The sequence below is a fragment of the Lissotriton vulgaris genome, chromosome 6 (assembly GCF_964263255.1).
Source record: "Lissotriton vulgaris chromosome 6, aLisVul1.2, whole genome shotgun sequence".
NCBI lineage: Eukaryota > Metazoa > Chordata > Amphibia > Caudata > Salamandridae > Lissotriton > Lissotriton vulgaris.
In genome coordinates this window covers 221,883,213-221,900,343 of record NC_141694.1, presented here as the reverse complement: position 1 = coordinate 221,900,343, position 17,131 = coordinate 221,883,213, and the positions used below count along the sequence as shown (strand labels likewise).

Below are 17,131 nucleotides of genomic sequence, written 5' to 3'. Positions count from 1 at the left end.
AAGTAAGTCAGGGAGGCTGAGTGAAAACGTGAACTTGCAACAGCTGCAGAAGTCTAAAAGTTGATTCCCCACTGGTCTACTGTGGCTTCACCACCGATTTCTAATTAACAATTGGAACACTAACATTCTATATTCATTGAAAAATGAATGCATGTTAGACCTTTCAGCGTTTGGGTTGTCTGCCCCCAAAACATTTTGCTTTGGACCTCCATGTTTTTGATGTATCTTTTTGTTGGCCTTAGGACTCGGAGCACTCTACCCCTGCTAACCAGTGCTAAATGGGCTTCTTCCCTAAACATCCTTATGTTGGGTGTATACCTGATTGGCCTATTTAATTTTCTTGCAAGTCCCTTGTAAAATGGCACACCATGTACCCAGCAAACGACACACAATTGATGGACGGAATGCAGAACAAACCAAAACATTCACCCCCAGTCAAGAGATCTGGGTTAAATCCATCATTCGTTTGCTCACCATGCCACCCCAGTTTAGACCTGGCCATATGCAAGTTAGTCTTGATCCTTTGCCTCATGAGAACAGTCCAGCCCGAACTGCCAAGCCAGGTCCTCCCTGGACCGGAAACGAGCATCCTAGGACCGTTTTCGAGGTTTCACCCCTCATCAGCCAGGATATTTTTAATCCAGTGGCACAGTGAGCCCTGACCCACGTCTGGTCATACCCGGCGCACTTAGGGCGAGAAAGCAAAAGACACACAATTGATGGTCGGAATGCAGAACAAATCAAACCATTCACCCCATTCAAGAGATCTGGGTAAATCCATCATTCTTTTGCTCACCATGCCACCCCAGTTTCATACTCATTGTAAAATGGATGCGTTTTAGACCCGTCAGCATTAGGGTGGTCTGCCCCCAAAACATTTTGCTTTGGACCTCCATGTTTTTGATGTATTTTTTTGTTGGCCTTAGGGCTCTGAGCGTTCTACCACTGCTAACCAGTACTAAATGCGCTTCTTCCCTAAACATTCTTATGTTTGGTGTATACCTGAACAGCCTATTTAATTTACTTGTAAATCCCTTGTAAAATGGCACACCATGTACCCAGGGTCTCTAAGTTAAAGGCTACAAGTGGGCTTGCAGTACTGATTGTGCCACCCACAGAAGTAGCCTTTCATACCTATCCCAGACCTGCCATTGCAGGACCTGTGTGTGCAGGTTACTGCCACTTTGACTTGACATTTAAAACCTACTTGCCAGCCCTTAAACTTCCTTTTCATTACATATGTCACACCTAATGTAGGCCCTAGGTAGCTCTAAGGGCAGGGGGCGATGAAGTAAAATGTAGGGCATGCACCTTTGTTTTACATGTCCTGGTAGTGACAGCCTATTTCAGTTTTTACTATTGTGAGGCCTAACCCTCTCACAGGGTTGCATTGGGAATGCCCTAATAATCTTTTAAGCTGCAATTCCTGATCAGAGAGGGGTAGCTTTTTGATGTTTCATATATTTGGAATGGTATTGAGAAGTTCTACTTATTGGTGAGGCTGGATTTAACTTTACCATTTTAGAAATGCCATTTGTAGAAAGTCGATATTTCTCTGCACATATTGTGACTGAAAGTCTGTCTCAAATACACGCCTGGGGTGGGCTGGGTCACAGCTACATTTATGATTTCCCTCTAGACAGCCATCACACAGGGCACTCAACACATCTGCATTTATCTGTCTACTGATCGGTCATCCTGGGCAGGAGGGAGGCGAGGAGGTAACCGTCACTTTAATATGTAGTGTCCGCCTCCATACCTAGGCTGTAATACTGGACTGGGCTGAATGGGGACCTGTGCACTTCAGAGAGTTCTTTTGAAGTCATCTCCACATCAAAGGCACTTTTGGGTATAAGTACTGGGTCGCTAACTCCTTCTAATTAAACTGTTTTTGGACCTATAACCAGACAGCATTGGCTCTACATCTGCACATTGCCAGAAGGAACTGCTGTGCTCCCAGGAGGGACTGCCACTCTGATTATTACTCTGATGTATTGGCCTGCTGCTTGTTGAATAACGGAATGGACTGCTACTTTGTCACCTGCCTTGTTGTGCTCGCCTGCTACTTTTTTGCATTGTGGTTTAAAAACCTTCTCCAAGGTTTTGTTGGCTTGCTTCCTGTTCCCCAAAGTTTCAGGACCATTGTTTGGCTTGGCCCTTTGTGGCTAAAATTCCTTAAACGTTTTGCCTTCATCCTAGACCTTTTTCTAATATTATGTTGGTGACTTAGATGCTTTAAGCACTTTGCCACTGCTGTTCAGTGTCAAAGTGCAAGTGCTCCCTGTATAAAGTGTTATGGTAATTGGTTGTCCATAATTGGTATGTTTGTCTTACTTGTAAAGTCCCTAGTAAAGTGCACTATGTGTGCCAGGGCTGGTAATGCTAATGCTACTAGTGGGCCTCCAGCACGAATTGTGCCACCCACACAAGTAGCCCTAAAAAGAGATCTCGGGACTACCACTGCAGTGCCTGCACGCAGTTTAACTGTCTTGTTGTCCTGACAAATTTACCCACTTGCCAGGCCTTAACTTCCCTTTTTATGCACATCGGACACCCCTATAGTAGGCCCAAGGTACCCTTCTGGGCAGGGTGCAGTGTATGTGAAAGGTAGGACATGTACTGAGGTGTGTACAATGTCTTGACAGTGAAATAATGCCAAATTTGTTTTTCACTGTTGCATGGCCATCTTGCCCGTAGGACAGAATGGGGAATACTGTGTCACATGTTTCCAGCATATCTTCTCATAGGCATAAGAAGGAGAGATGGAGTTTAGTGTCCCTGAACTCACACATCTTTTTTTGAAGATGGTGTTTAAATTGTGTGCTTAGAAACCACGGTTTTAGAAGTGGCTGGTTTCTGGTCTTAAACCACCCTGTGTGCCTCTGCATGTTTGTGTATTGACCAACTGGGTTTGGATGGGACAGGGTCTGGGGAGTGTCTTGACCTCAGAGAACGGTAGGTAAGACAGCAATAGGCTGGCTTTCATTTGATGTGTGGGGGGGAGGAGTAGCCCCCCTGGATGTGAAGAGGGCTGTTTAGCTGCCACAAAAGGATGGCTCCACCTCCTGCTGAGCGTCTGGGCCCAGACCCTCACTATCAAAGGAAGAGGGTGTGCACTGGCGGGAAGACACCCAGGTCCGGTTTGGACTGGGCTCAGAGCTCCCTGAACACAAATACTTCAAAGGCATTTAGGGGTATAAATGTAAGAGCTGAAACGCCTCAACTCAAGACTGAAATCCAGAGTGAAAAAGAATTGAACCTGCATCATGAGCAAGAGGAACCTCTGCCAAAGAACAGCTGAAGAGACATAAGAGAAGGACTGCCCCTGCTGTGTGCTTTGGGGCTGGCCTGCAGTTTGCTGGTTTGACTAAGGAGAGGACAAAGGACTTTGCTGTGTCCCCCTTCTTGTGAGGACTTTGCCAGGGCCGAGGAGAGCTGGTCCCTGTTGTGTAAACTCAGGAAAATAAAAGTTTCCAACAGTGTCTCAGCAACGCTTGGTGTGTGGTGGTTGTGCACGGCTGAGACTGCCGTGTGGTCTGTGGAACTGTTCACAAGGTGCCCTGTGATCGCATTGCTCCCGCAGCGTGAAACATCGTCCACACTGCTGCATTGCTGTTTGTGGCCCGAACTGTCATCGTAAATGAGGCTGTGAGTGAGAAACACCGCCGCCGGCCCGAGCCGCAACATGCTACAGGATTTCTGGAAGACCGTCGTGTGGTCCGATGTACTGTTTACGAGGTGCCCCGTGATCACATTGCCCCCGCAGCGTGAAACATAGTCCACATTGCTGTTTGTGGCCCGAGCCATCATCGGAACTGAGGCTGTGAGTGAGAATCTATGCTGCCGGCCCGAGCCGCAACGTGCTAAAGGATTTCTTGAAGCTAAGAGAGCTGCAAGTTGAAAGGTATCATGATCATTGTTCACCGAGAGGAATCTGCCCAAGATCGTCAACGAATGAGAAGGCAGTGCCGTAACCGTCCAACTACAGCGTCCCCTAACAACGGAGCTGCAACGTTCTCAGGGCTGCCCAGCAGAACATTTGACGAGCAGGGAGAGGGAGAGAGCGAGGCAGCACACTCCTCCAGGTAAGGCTTGGACTCACGTAGGGAGCCGCAAGTGTGTGTGTCCTGGGGAGGCGTGCAGGAGGAGTACATGAGTGCTCTGAGCTCTCTCCCGCTGCACTGCATTAGACGCGCTGAGTCCCCGAGTGGCCCGTACCTGCCCAGCAGTACCGGGGCCGCCGCTTTAAGCTTATGACCGTTGTCTGGGGCCCAGTGGGGGGCCAGAGTTGACAGCGCAGATTGGTGTACAGCATTATTCCTTGCATTACAAACTGCCTGATTCTTGCATTACGAATCGCATTATTCTTGCATTACGAACTGCCTTATTCTTGCACTACGGACTGCCTTATTCTTGCACTACGGACTGCCTTATTCTTGCGTTACGAATTGCATTATTCTTGCGTTACGAATTGCATTATTCTTGCGTTACGAATTGCATTATTCTTGCGTTACGAATTGCATTATTCTTGCGTTACGAATTGCATTATTCTTGTGTTACGAATTGCATTATTCCTGCGTTACGAACTGCATTAGTACGTGCTTTAAGGATTGTCTTACTACTGCATTACGAACTGCATAGCATTGCATTAGGACTGCATTTGATCTTCGTGAACTGCTCATTAATACCGCCTGAACCTGTAAGTGATTGCTGGCCTAATAACCGGCAAAGTGAAATATTACGAATACGCATATATTGGATTTCTATAGTTTGGTCTCATCGTATTCCTTTTGATGAAGATACCTCTATTTTCATAAAAAGCAGTGCGGTGTCCATTTGTGATGTTATCACTGTGTTACTGGGAGTGTGGTTGTAAATACTTTACACATTGCCCTGGAGATAAGCCTGGCTGCTCATGCCAAGCTACCGGAGGGTGAGTAAGAGTTATCTAAACGGGTGTCCCTCCTTTCCCTGACTAGAAGCATGGTTCCCTATTTGGACTAAGGTACCTACCTCAGCCAACTAGAGACCCCCAGTTATAACCGCCATCAAAGACTTCGTCTTCTCGTCCCTGCCATGGCATTTTGAACCTTTGCATCTGGCAATCGGCTGGTGACAACGGACAAATCTCGCCTAATATTCTGCTCATGGTGAGAGCAGAGTGAGCGCTTAACCCTCAGGCAGATGGAAAGCATGTGGTAACCAGGGTCAGCGCTGCCCTCCACATGGGCCAAAAGAGATTAAGTGCTGTTTGTTCCCTTGTTTCCAACGCACACGCCGGAGAGGAGTCTGCCGTGCACCCCTTATTTGCAGCGTGGTCCCGCCAGGACCTGGGACCGCGACCAAGCATCAGTTCATGCCAGCCAGAGTGCAACTCCTCTACACCAGACGCTGTAGCAATCTGGGTGGATTCTCCAGCGTGCTTTGCTGCCCCTGTTGTCAAGATAACCCGGACTCACCTGCTACACCACCTTCCTGGATCAGAGCTTGCCGTACTACATCATGCTCCGCCTCCATCAACGAAGGGAGCTGCAGCGCTATTCACCAAACTACTGCATTTCTTACGTCAAGGTACTGTGATTCCCCTAGACTTGTGAGGTCTCTGCAGCCAGTCTACGCGACATCACGGGGGGCTGTTTTTTTAACCAGCATTCCAGTCTCAAGGGACTGAGTAGAGACGTCCTCAGTGAGGACTTGGAGAGAGTATCACACTTGCATTGAGAAAGTACTTGTGCCCTTCGGTTTCTAGTGTTACCGTAAAGAGGAGCTGAGATAATTGCAGCACTTCTATTTTCAAGACTTGCATAACTTGAAAAGCATACATGGTATTCTTTTTGTTTTGGACTTTCTTTTTTCAGAATAGAACCTGTGTGGAAACTTTTGTGGCGTATTCATTGTGTTACTGTGTGTGTTTGCATAAATACAATTCACATTGCCCATTTTGAATATCCTGCCTGCTCTGCGTCATGCTGCCAGAGGGTGAGCACAGGTTATCTTTGGTATGTATCTAGCTTACTCTGACTAGAGTGGTGGGTTCTGCCTGGCTTGGGTGTACACTTTAGCCAATCAGGAATCCCATTTCTGACGGCCATTTTGCTGAATAGGAGATATTGAATTCAAATTCTTTCCAATAGAGCCGGCTTAAGTAAATGGGCCTAAGGTGTTTAATGCAGATATGAACCTAGCTGGTTAAAAATATGTGAGGGGAAGTATAGATAGTCAGTGGTGGCATAATCTATTAGAAGGTGCTCAAAGTAGTTAATGAGGGGGGAGCACTACCCAAGTCCGGCATCCCCCTTCCACATCTGTTTCCTATGGCTATCTCTCCTGTATGACGATTAATACTTCCTTATTTAAAAAAAAAAACATTTTGGTAGATATAAACGTTTTTCCCTTTAAATGTGTTGCAGTAGTTTGTTTTTTAAGAGGTGCAGGAAGCAATTTGTAGACTGATTTTTCTATTTAAAATGAATAGATTTGTTTCTGTGGGTAGTGAAATCCTTCAAATGAGTTGCTGTTTGGACATTTAATTTGTCCCGTTTCCATTTGCCAGTAGTTGCATCTACCTGCATGAGTATGCAAAAGGCTTCAAAATATTTTTTATTTTGAGGTAAATAGAAGGAACTTATAAAAGACACTTAAAAGTACATATTGCCTATAAAAAGATTGCACTATATACTTCAGAAACAACTACATTCTAAGGTAATAAAATATATATTTCTAAATAAGTAAACGAGTGAGGCTCTTGATGCTCCTGTATATAGCCTAGCCAGAAGTGTCATAAACCACACGGCTTGGTATACTGTAATAATATATTGCAGACAAAGTGAAATAATTATTTTCGTGTACTCATTAATTTCAGGAACATGTACTGACTAAGATGAGAACCATTTTCATGGACATATTAAGCCTTCTGAATAGTGATGTGATTGACTCCACAGTTGTCGTCTGCAGCAGCCTGTCTTCCCAGTGCAGGCACATTCTGTGAGCTAGATGTAAAGTCTAGCTCTTATTACAACTCTCTTGGCTTTACTGCCAGCTATAATGGGAAGAAGTCATGGTGATACGCACAATAAATCTCTTGGGTACATATTGTGCAGTTAGAAGGCAATCGAAATGCTCCGTATTTGGTAATGTACCGTACAGAAGTGGTCATTGAAGCCAGTATGTACCTGAATCATGTTGTTATAATAGAACTCTTCTATATAGTGATAGTACTTTACCATGCGTGCCAATAACGTAGTATGAAGGGCTGTACCCTTCTGTACTCTGTTTGGGCGTGTTCTGATCATCTGGGAAGAGATCAGTAATGAACTCTCTTCGGTTCCAATTGTTTCAAAAACTTGAGTTTACACAGCAAACCCTTGTATTTTAGTGAAGATAGTTTTTCTTCATATGCATTTTTTCGTACTAAAACTTTTTTTATTGGAATTGTCTCTGCTTTCTTTCCCTCTAGGTATAACAACATTTAGGTTAAAAGGTCTGTATTCAAATACATGAATTTTGTTGTGAATAAAGCCAATGAGAATATTTTACCATGAAACAAATAAGGATACTTTTGGTTTAGTTTGTAGATTATTCCGGAAATAATATTCTTTTAAACAATAGATCTGAATCGGAAGAAGGTGATGTCATAATAATGCAGGTTCCTATATTTTAGTCCCCAGAAGTCAGTGCCTAATTTCATAGTTTTATTTCATACAGCAGCAATTAGAATGTTGTCTTGTTTTCTTTTATAGAAGGATGTAAGCAGTGATGTGAGCTTAAGTGACAGTCATCTGTCTCCCCCCGCCAAACGCATCTGTAAACATGATGAGACTGGTCATGAAGAAGGTGCAAAGCAACGTGACACTGGCCAGAGGGAAGACTGGGGTATCTCAACCAGGCCTAGGAGGTAAGGTTAATATTTTTGTACGTTTGCATGACTATTTGTGGTCTTCTATGTCAGTGCCTTCACGGGTGTTTAAACTAATGTACTCCTGATCTCTCTGTAGCTGCAACTTTTTTGTATTGCTCCATACTAACCTTTCGTCTGATGCGTCTGCGGCTTGGGCAGGTAGCCTCTTCTTTAGTAATGTGTTTTGTAATTTGTGCTTATGTAGCTTGCTTTTATAGGCGTCGCCTGAATCAGCTCGCATGTGCTGTCCCTTGTGACAATCTATTGTTTCTCAAAACACAAAAAAATACTTTTCAAAGAGGCTTTTAGCGTACCCATGACTTACCATTGGTTGGCTTTGTTGTCCATCTTATTTCTTCCTTTACACTGGTGAGTTCATGCCAGCTTAGTCTCTTTGTTTTCTGGCCTTCCCCGGAGCATTGACTCAAGTACCTATTGTCTAGTGTTTTTCGGCACTGCTTGTGTTCGGATTGTGTTTTTTTTGTTTTTTTTTCGTTGCAAGACAACTTCACACCATCCGATTTGAAGCTCACGCTTCTCAGTAGTTTCAAGAGATGAAAGCAAATAACTTGAAATAAACAAACTCTGTTGTATGTGACCAAATAAAGAACGATGATGGATTCAACCCAGTTCTGTGACTGAGGGGGGTCTGAAAAGTTTCAGCGGTCCGTCCATCATCTCCTTGTGTTTGCTTTGTTCGCCCTAAGTTTTCAGGGTATGCCCAGACGTGGCTCCCTTGCTCACTTTGCTACTGGATTCCATATACAATATCCTCTGAGCACACACCCACAGTTCACATGTATAATTCAAATGTATATTTGGCAAGTAACTCCAATCCTCAGGAGTCGAATTGGTAAGTATAAATTCCCAAAGTCAATGTCAAAAAGTCAAATTTCCAGTATGAAAAGTCCTTGTAGTTTATTCCATAGAGTATTCAAGGTTGATTACAACAGCCAACACGTGTTTCGTCGTGTACTATATAATACCTCGACTTCTTCAGGGCTGTAATCAAACAAAACATATCCCACAATCATTACAAATATTACATGTAGGTGGCTATAAAGGTGGGACAGCACCAACCACCATCTAGTAAGATAAAAGCCTGCAGAGTGAAAAAGTTTGAGGTGAGAAAGAAAATAGTAAAGCCACTCCAGTTTAAATGTACACCCAAAATGTGATAAAAGTCAGAACCCTCAAACCAAGAAAATAATCATGGTATGGGTAATATATCACCTCCGAATTTTACAGTTGTCTTTCACTACAATACGGTCCTCCCAGCATAAATCAATAATCAGTCTGAAAAACAGAGGCATATCGAAAATCATATATTCTTTTAACAATCTCTCCAATATCCGTAGAATAACCAAATAGTCCACCTTTGGTTTCAAACAAAATTTCTTGCCAGCATAGAGTATAGACTTCACCCCCTATGTTATAATTCAACCAAATTTTACCTTAGTGTTCTCATCTAATCCAATCCAGCACTAGCATACAATGTTCAATTCTTCACTCATCTATCTGCATCCACTGAAATCAAAATAAATATATAGCACTCAGAATATTCTGCTGGAAAACGCTAGACAATGTAGTGTATTCTATAACACTTACCCAGTTTCTATTGTCTGGTGTGTTCAACAAAAACATATCTTAGGCTTCACTTATCCACTACGCTATAAAAAACAAAATAGTACATGTCATTCCCCAATTTAAAATCCTTGTAGCACAGTTCAAACATATTGCCATGTGATAAGTATATACATCTCACCAACCTCACTATATAATGTTCAAAATGTACCTCCACTCATAATTCAGCTCTATATACAAATTACCAGCCTCCCAAAATTTCTGGGGATTTCAAAATTATCTCACCTCCGTTAGCGGTCTGTCTATACACATAATAACCCCCAACGTGAAATTCTCTATCTGTAAAGAAGATAGGAAAGCTTCAAATAATACCGCTTTCATATGTACACATCCAAAATCAATCCTATGAGACTGCATAGACTTACCCACGGTCTAACAATAATATACTCGGCACAGGGTCGTTATCTTCTCAAAATTCTATTTGCGGCTGTCTGTGATAAGATAATGCCAAAGGTCAAAGCCCGTAGTCAGAAGGGTAGAACTCATAATATTTAAAGCTCTCCACCACTCACCAAAATTTCAATTCCTTCCAGTTTCACGATCACCTACAGAATATAAATAGTATCTTAGTATTTAGGTTATAATATTAAGTATGCCACTAAAGCTCCCAGCCTACGAATCCAACTGTTTACCTGTATTCCGAGCAGTCGAAGCGTGTCCAATATCCTCCGACGTTACCAAGCACTGGCGTCTAGCATCCGCGCCATCTTGGAATGTCCATATATAGGGATATAAACGAGCGCCATCTTGTAACATGTTCGTACTGCTTCGATAAATATACGCGGGTGCCTCAACGTATACGGGCGCCATTTATAAAACATGTTCAAATAACAAAACGGGCATCAGTATATAACTTAAGCCTATGTTACCCCTGTATCGTCAGCCAAAAGCTTCATCAAAAATGATTTCCATCGTTCGAAAACTAATTATCAAGATTTCGATCAGGCAGCCGCAAGATTATTCGTAGGTCTAAATAAATATCCCTGTTCTCCGCCGTGAATTCAGGGATAATGTACTGTTCTATTCCTGACCCGCGTATATTTATCGAAGCAGTACGAACATGTTACAAGATGGCGCTCGTTTATATCCCTATATATGGACATTCCAAGATGGCGCGGATGCTAGACGCCAGTGCTTGGTAACGTCGGAGGATATTGGACACGCTTCGACTGCTCGGAATACAGGTAAACAGTTGGATTCGTAGGCTGGGAGCTTTAGTGGCATACTTAATAATATAACCTAAATACTAAGATACTATTTATATTCTGTAGGTGATCGTGAAACTGGAAGGAATTGAAATTTTGGTGAGTGGTGGAGAGCTTTAAATATTATGAGTTCTACCCTTCTGACTACGGGCTTTGACCTTTGGCATTATCTTATCACAGACAGCCGCAGATAGAATTTTGAGAAGATAACGACCCTGTGCCGAGTATATTATTGTTAGACTGTGGGTAAGTCTATGCAGTCTCATAGGATTGATTTTGGATGTGTACAAATGAAAGCGGTATTATTTGAAGCTTTCCTATCTTCTTTACAGATCGAGAATTTCACGTTGGGGGTTATTATGTGTATAGACAGACCGCTAACGGAGGTGAGATAATTTTGAAATCCCCAGAAATTTTGGGAGGCTGGTAATTTGTATATAGAGCTTCTGAATTATGAGTGGAGGTACATTTTGAACATTATATAGTGAGGTTGGTGAGATGTATATACTTATCACATGGCAATATGTTTGAACTGTGCTACAAGGATTTTAAATTGGGGAATGACATGTACTATTTTGTTTTTTATAGCGTAGTGGATAAGTGAAGCCTAAGATATGTTTTTGTTGAACACACCAGACAATAGAAACTGGGTAAGTGTTATAGAATACACTACATTGTCTAGCGTTTTCCAGCAGAATATTCTGAGTGCTATATATTTATTTTGATTTCAGTGGATGCAGATAGATGAGTGAAGAATTGAACATTGTATGCTAGTGCTGGAGTATGCTAGTGCTGGATTGGATTAGATGAGAACACTAAGGTAAAATTTGGTTGAATTATAACATAGGGGGTGAAGCCTATACTCTATGCTGGCAAGAAATTTTGTTTGAAACCAAAGGTGGACTATTTGGTTATTCTACGGATATTGGAGAGATTGTTAAAAGAATATATGATTTTCGATATGCCTCTGTTTATCAGACTGATTATTGATTTATGCTGGGAGGACCGTATTGTAGTGAAAGACAACTGTAAAATTCGGAGGTGATATATTACCCATACCATGATTATTTTCTTGGTTTGAGGGTTCTGACTTTTATCACATTTTGGGTGTACATTTAAACTGGAGTGGCTTTACTATTTTCTTTCTCACCTCAAACTTTTTCACTCTGCAGGCTTTTATCTTACTAGATGGTGGTTGGTGCTGTCCCACCTTTATAGCCACCTACATGTAATATTTGTAATGATTGTGGGATATGTTTTGTTTGATTACAGCCCTGAAGAAGTCAAGGTATTATATAGTACTCGACGAAACACGTGTTGGCTGTTGTAATCAACCTTGAATACTCTATGGAATAAACTACAAGGACTTTTCATACTGGAAGTTTGACTTTTTTACATTGACTTTGGGAATTTATACTTACCAATTCGACTCCTGAGGATTGGAGTTACTTGCCAAATATACATTTGAATTATACATGTGAACTGTGGGTGTGTGCTCAGAGGATATTGTATATATTGCCGCTTCTTATGGGAGCCAGTGGTGTAGGATACTCATCATTTCTCTAGAGGCACCATCTTATGATTGTAATTTGTGTAAAAATTTGTACCCTGATAGTAAGGCCAGTGCGCCCATAATTGGTTGGTATCCCCCACTTTTCAGTATATGCTACTGGATTCCAGCTAGCCTGGCTGATGAAGGATGTTAGCCTGAAACCGGTCCCAGGAGGCTTGTTTCCAGTTCAGGGAAGACATGGCTTGGCAGTTCGGGCTGGACTGTTCCCATGAGGCACAGGGTTAAGACTGATTTGTATATAGCTGTGTCTGAAATGGGGTGGCAAAGTGAGCTAAAGAACGATGATGGATTCAACCCAGATCTGTAACTAGGGTTGAGTGTCTGAAAAGTTTCAGCGCTCCGTCCATCATCTCCTTGTGTTTATGTAAATTTTGGCAGCCTGCCGCTTTTATTGTTGATGGAGCTGTAAACCTATTCCTTACTTTTCAGACAGTTGCCACACAGAATGTATTGTTCTGAATTAACGTTTGCAGCTGTGTCACATCTACTTATTTGTTGGTTACTGTTGTAACTTGCCTCAGGGTGACCCTTCCTCCCACCTTGTTTCCCCCCCGCCTCCTCCCCCTCTTGGTACGGTCCGCGCTGTCATCTGAAGGCAGCGTTAGAATGTTGTGAGTGACTTAGCCGTCAAGCAGGGAGCACCTGTGATTCAAGAACCCAATAAACGTTTCTGAACCTTCTATGTGTAGTGCCTCATTACTACACTTTTGGCGACGTTGGACAAGGAGCTGAGCCAGGGTCAGCGTGGTGTCTTCCCCCTGGAGCAGTTTGTGCTAGTACGGAGTGAAGTGAGGATTAAGTGTGAAAATGATCAGTTAAGGTGGCAACGTCATCGTTTAGCAAGTATCTTCACACACGAAGTATTATTGAGATAAGGATATTGGGCAGCATCCGTGAATACCGGCAAGTTCATCTTGTGAGTGAAACTGATGAATTGAACCATGGACTTTCAGCTGATTAATGTTTACCAGTGAATACTGAGGGAACTTTGGGCGTTCTCGTGAAATTCTGAAAATAAGGAATGTAAGACCCGAAGTAAGTGGACATTGAAATCTGCGTAATCCATGAGGTGAGCCTTGGTGGCTGGGTGGAGGAGAAGTGAGCGGAGCAGAGAATAAAGTTAAAAAAATTCTCAAACCGCATTGATATTGATTTAAGGTGCACGCTAGTGTGCGAAGGGCATCCTCCTATTTCCTACAGTGTAATTCCAAGAGGAAAGGTGATAATGTACTGCCGGCGTGACTTGAGGAGATGAGTCTTGGTGGCTGGGTGGAGGAGATTTGAGCGGTTCAGAGAACAAATTAAAGTCTCGTAAACCGCATTTGAAATTGACAAAAGCTAACCTGAGCTTGGGAAGTGTTAACCTCCGTATTTCTACAGCGTAAATCCAAGAGCTTATGTTACAGTGTACTGCCGCCTTGTGGCTGTGTAGCCCTTGAAACTAATGAAACTACTCCATTGAGAGTGGAAAATACGTATTTAAACTGATCGATAAACAGGAATAATTCGAGGCTGAGAGGTAAATTAAAAGAAAGAAAAAAAGGTGCATCTGAAAGTATTTATCAGTGAAATGGATTCAGGGTGAGGGAGATGACAGTTTGGACGTATATGTGAAATAAACGTTGCCACAGTGGAGCTTACAGCATCGATGCTTGTGTTTATTTGTTCTAAATAATGGAGCAGCGTGTGGTATCCTAGCCGTGAAAAAAAAAGTATAAGAGGAGAATTTAGAGCGACGCCGTAACGCATATATGTCAACTTCCTGAAAGAAATGAGGTGACTCTCCTCAACACGGACCGGAAATATTGACTACAGCACTGTAGTATCAGCACCAGCGAGTGTCGACGGCCTTTGGAACAATTCTGTCGAACTTTTTAAGGAATAATTAGCTTACCTGGAGTTGTCAAGTTCAGGAATGTGAGGTGTATATTTGGTTTCCGGCTGCGCTCATCTTGCGTAGCATTTTCCTCAGAGTTGTGGCGTGGAAAGGAGAGCGACGCACATCTCGCAATGGCGCCACCTTACTGGTGAATGCTGCAACCGCACATGGCGCCACCTTACTGTTGAACACTGCAACCGCATTTACATAAAAGTATTCAGGGCAATAATTGAATCCGGTGGTACAGCAATTAATTTGCATTCTAAAGTGTATTTGAGAAAATAATATAAGGAAGAAAAGTGAATAAGTACCCCTTAGTGGAATTACTGAAGGAGTGTAGGAAATGTCTATTTGATATACAAAATAATAAAAGATGTTTGAAGGAACCTTTAAGTCAAAAATAAATATACCCAGGTTATGTGAAAAGGTTTTTACACGCATTTTTGAGGGAAGTTTTGAGGAAAAACCAATAAAATGAGCTATGTGAGAAGAACATGAACTGGATTTCATATTGCATGAAGGAATAACGTAACTAAGCACATCAGCAACTACTTGTTGAAGCAAATTCTTTCCTTTAGGAACAGTTACTACAGAAAGAGTTCAAAGACTGTATCCTTTTAGTTGAACCTATACTAAACAGGAAGAAATAACTGTTCTGAAAAAAAAACGTATATATAAGCTGTGATAGTTTGTGTTATTTCACATGGATAAAAACATGATGTATAAGTTACCGCCACATGAGCCATTTATAATAGGAGATGAGGTTATTATGGCAGAATGGGAGGTGTGGAAGGAATATTTTAACAATCACAAATCCAGTCTTGATGAGGAGGAAGAATATTTAAATTCAGAGGAGAAGATGGAAATATTGCTACACAGTTTAGGAGCAGGTGATCGGAAAGTGTACTATAACATAAAAAAAAAATCTATAAGGGAAAAGTCAGGAATGTTTTTGAGAATGTCATGCGTGCATTAGAAGAACACTGTAAGCAATTAACAAATGGCTATGCACATTGGAACATAAGTTACGAAGGAGACGGAGATATCAAAAAAATAATGCACAAAAATGGAACTACACATGAGTATACTATATGTATGGGCGGTGTGGAAATCTACATGAAGGTGGACTCAAGGTCATCTTACAGAGTAGTAAGCAATAGTATATGGGAAAATAAATTGGCAGCAACTCAAGGAAATGTAGGGGAAGAAGCGGACACGTTCCAGGAAACATACAATGGTGAAAACCTTATCCTGACTGGTCGTAGAGAGATGATATTGAGGTGCATGAAGAGAGGTACAGGGAGTAAAGTTTATATTTCAGAAGAAGAGCTATCTGAACTTGGTGGGGATGATCAAAAGAAATTAGGATTAACACAAAATTCCACTAAAGCAGACCCCAGGAGTAGGCTGACAATAGACAACAGTAGAGAATTTACAAAGTGGGAGATGTTAATGGTGAAAACACCAGACTTCTGTTGATGTTGGATGGACAAGGGCTGTTGAGAAGAATGAGAAGATAAGAGAAGCAGCTATTGGCGTATTCAAAAGAAACCGTAAACCTTCTTTGGGGAAAGAGGTGGAAGAAAGAATAAGAAACAATTCTGGAGAAAAGGCCAGTGCGGATGTTGTGGTGAAAAAAGAAGAACTCGTTCATAGGGGAACGGGTAGGGAAACTCTAACCAGAAGGGTAGAGAAGGACTTTCGTGATTCTTCCCGCCTAAAAGATGAGAAAGTTTGGCGCTCCACTGCACCGAACGAGTCAACACCAGGGACAAGAGAGAAATGTTCCAATGACTGACATTACAGGAGTAAAGAGTAGGAGTCTAATTAAGACAAGGAGTAACAAGCAAGGAAAGTACCTGGTCTGGATATATAGCGAAGTGCCTGATATGGAAATTGAGGAGGCGCACCATAACGCACGAAGTTCACATTTCAAAGTTCAGTCAGGTATGTTCAGGTTACTATTGGAAGGCAAGAAAAAATATGGTTACAGAGACAATGATGACTCGACCACATCCTTCAGGAGTACTTGTTTGAAGGAATCAGTAGACAGACTGGTCTTTGACGAGGCATGTACAGCAGGATTTACCAGGGGCACAGGTACTAAGTACCACAAGGGAACTTATATTGGACCTGACGCTGAGCATGAGCATGAGGATGAGGAGGTAACCAGGCGCATGAGTAGAGGTAGACGCAGTGCAACATGGTCCTGGAAATTCCACAAGAAAAAAAGTATTCAAGGGCTGTTGACACACACACACACACCTTGGCGGAGGAATGGAACAAGTATTTGTGGGTCTTGAGAACTAGTGTGAATCGGATTGCAGGGCCAGAGACACTGCATCCCTTTGGAAGTTCATTTGTCCGTGTTGGTGAGTGGATTAACTTGGTATTGGTCCCTTACCTTAGAATACCCCCAGGCGTCAGACTGGATCCGGAAATTTTTGCGTAGCAGTACCCTTGCGCATTGGTAGGCGTCGTTTGCAGCTCCGCGTCAGTCGTCGGCGTCGTGGGCGCCGGGATGATGTCACCGGTCTACTTAGATGCCGCCCTCCCGCGCTAACGTCCGTTCCTATTTTTTCGTGCCAGCAAACGCCGATCCGGGGACAGTGGTACCCTTAGTCACTTTTTGACTAAACTTTTTAGATCATTTCTGATCATTTTTCGAAGTCGAACGACTGACGGTGCCGGTAGGGATGCCCAGGTTTATGCCCTGCGTCAACTGCAACCTACTGATGACGGTTACGCACCCCCATCGCCGGTGTCTTCATTGCCTGGGGCCCGACCACGATGACAAGTCGTGCCCTGACTGCCGGGCCTTGACGTCGAAGGCTAGGCGGGAGTGGTCCCCCAAGCGCCTCGAACTCCGGCAGTCAGCCCGCACCGTTCGAGGTCCCGGTCCGGAAGGAGGTCGAGGGACCGGAGTCATCACG

General features: G+C 42.9%; 1 protein-coding gene across 3 annotated transcripts in view; it reads left to right on the top strand.

Moving 5' to 3' along the window:
• ATAD2B (ATPase family AAA domain containing 2B) overlaps positions 1-17,131 on the top strand; it is a 945,800-nt gene that overhangs the window by 122,655 nt on the left and 806,014 nt on the right. For all 3 annotated transcript variants that reach the window (XM_086926259.1, XM_086926261.1, XM_086926260.1), the window contains exon 2: positions 7,740-7,894. In XM_086926259.1, coding sequence (XP_086782385.1) covers positions 7,740-7,894 — 155 coding nt within the window. The remainder of the gene's footprint in view (positions 1-7,739; positions 7,895-17,131) is intronic.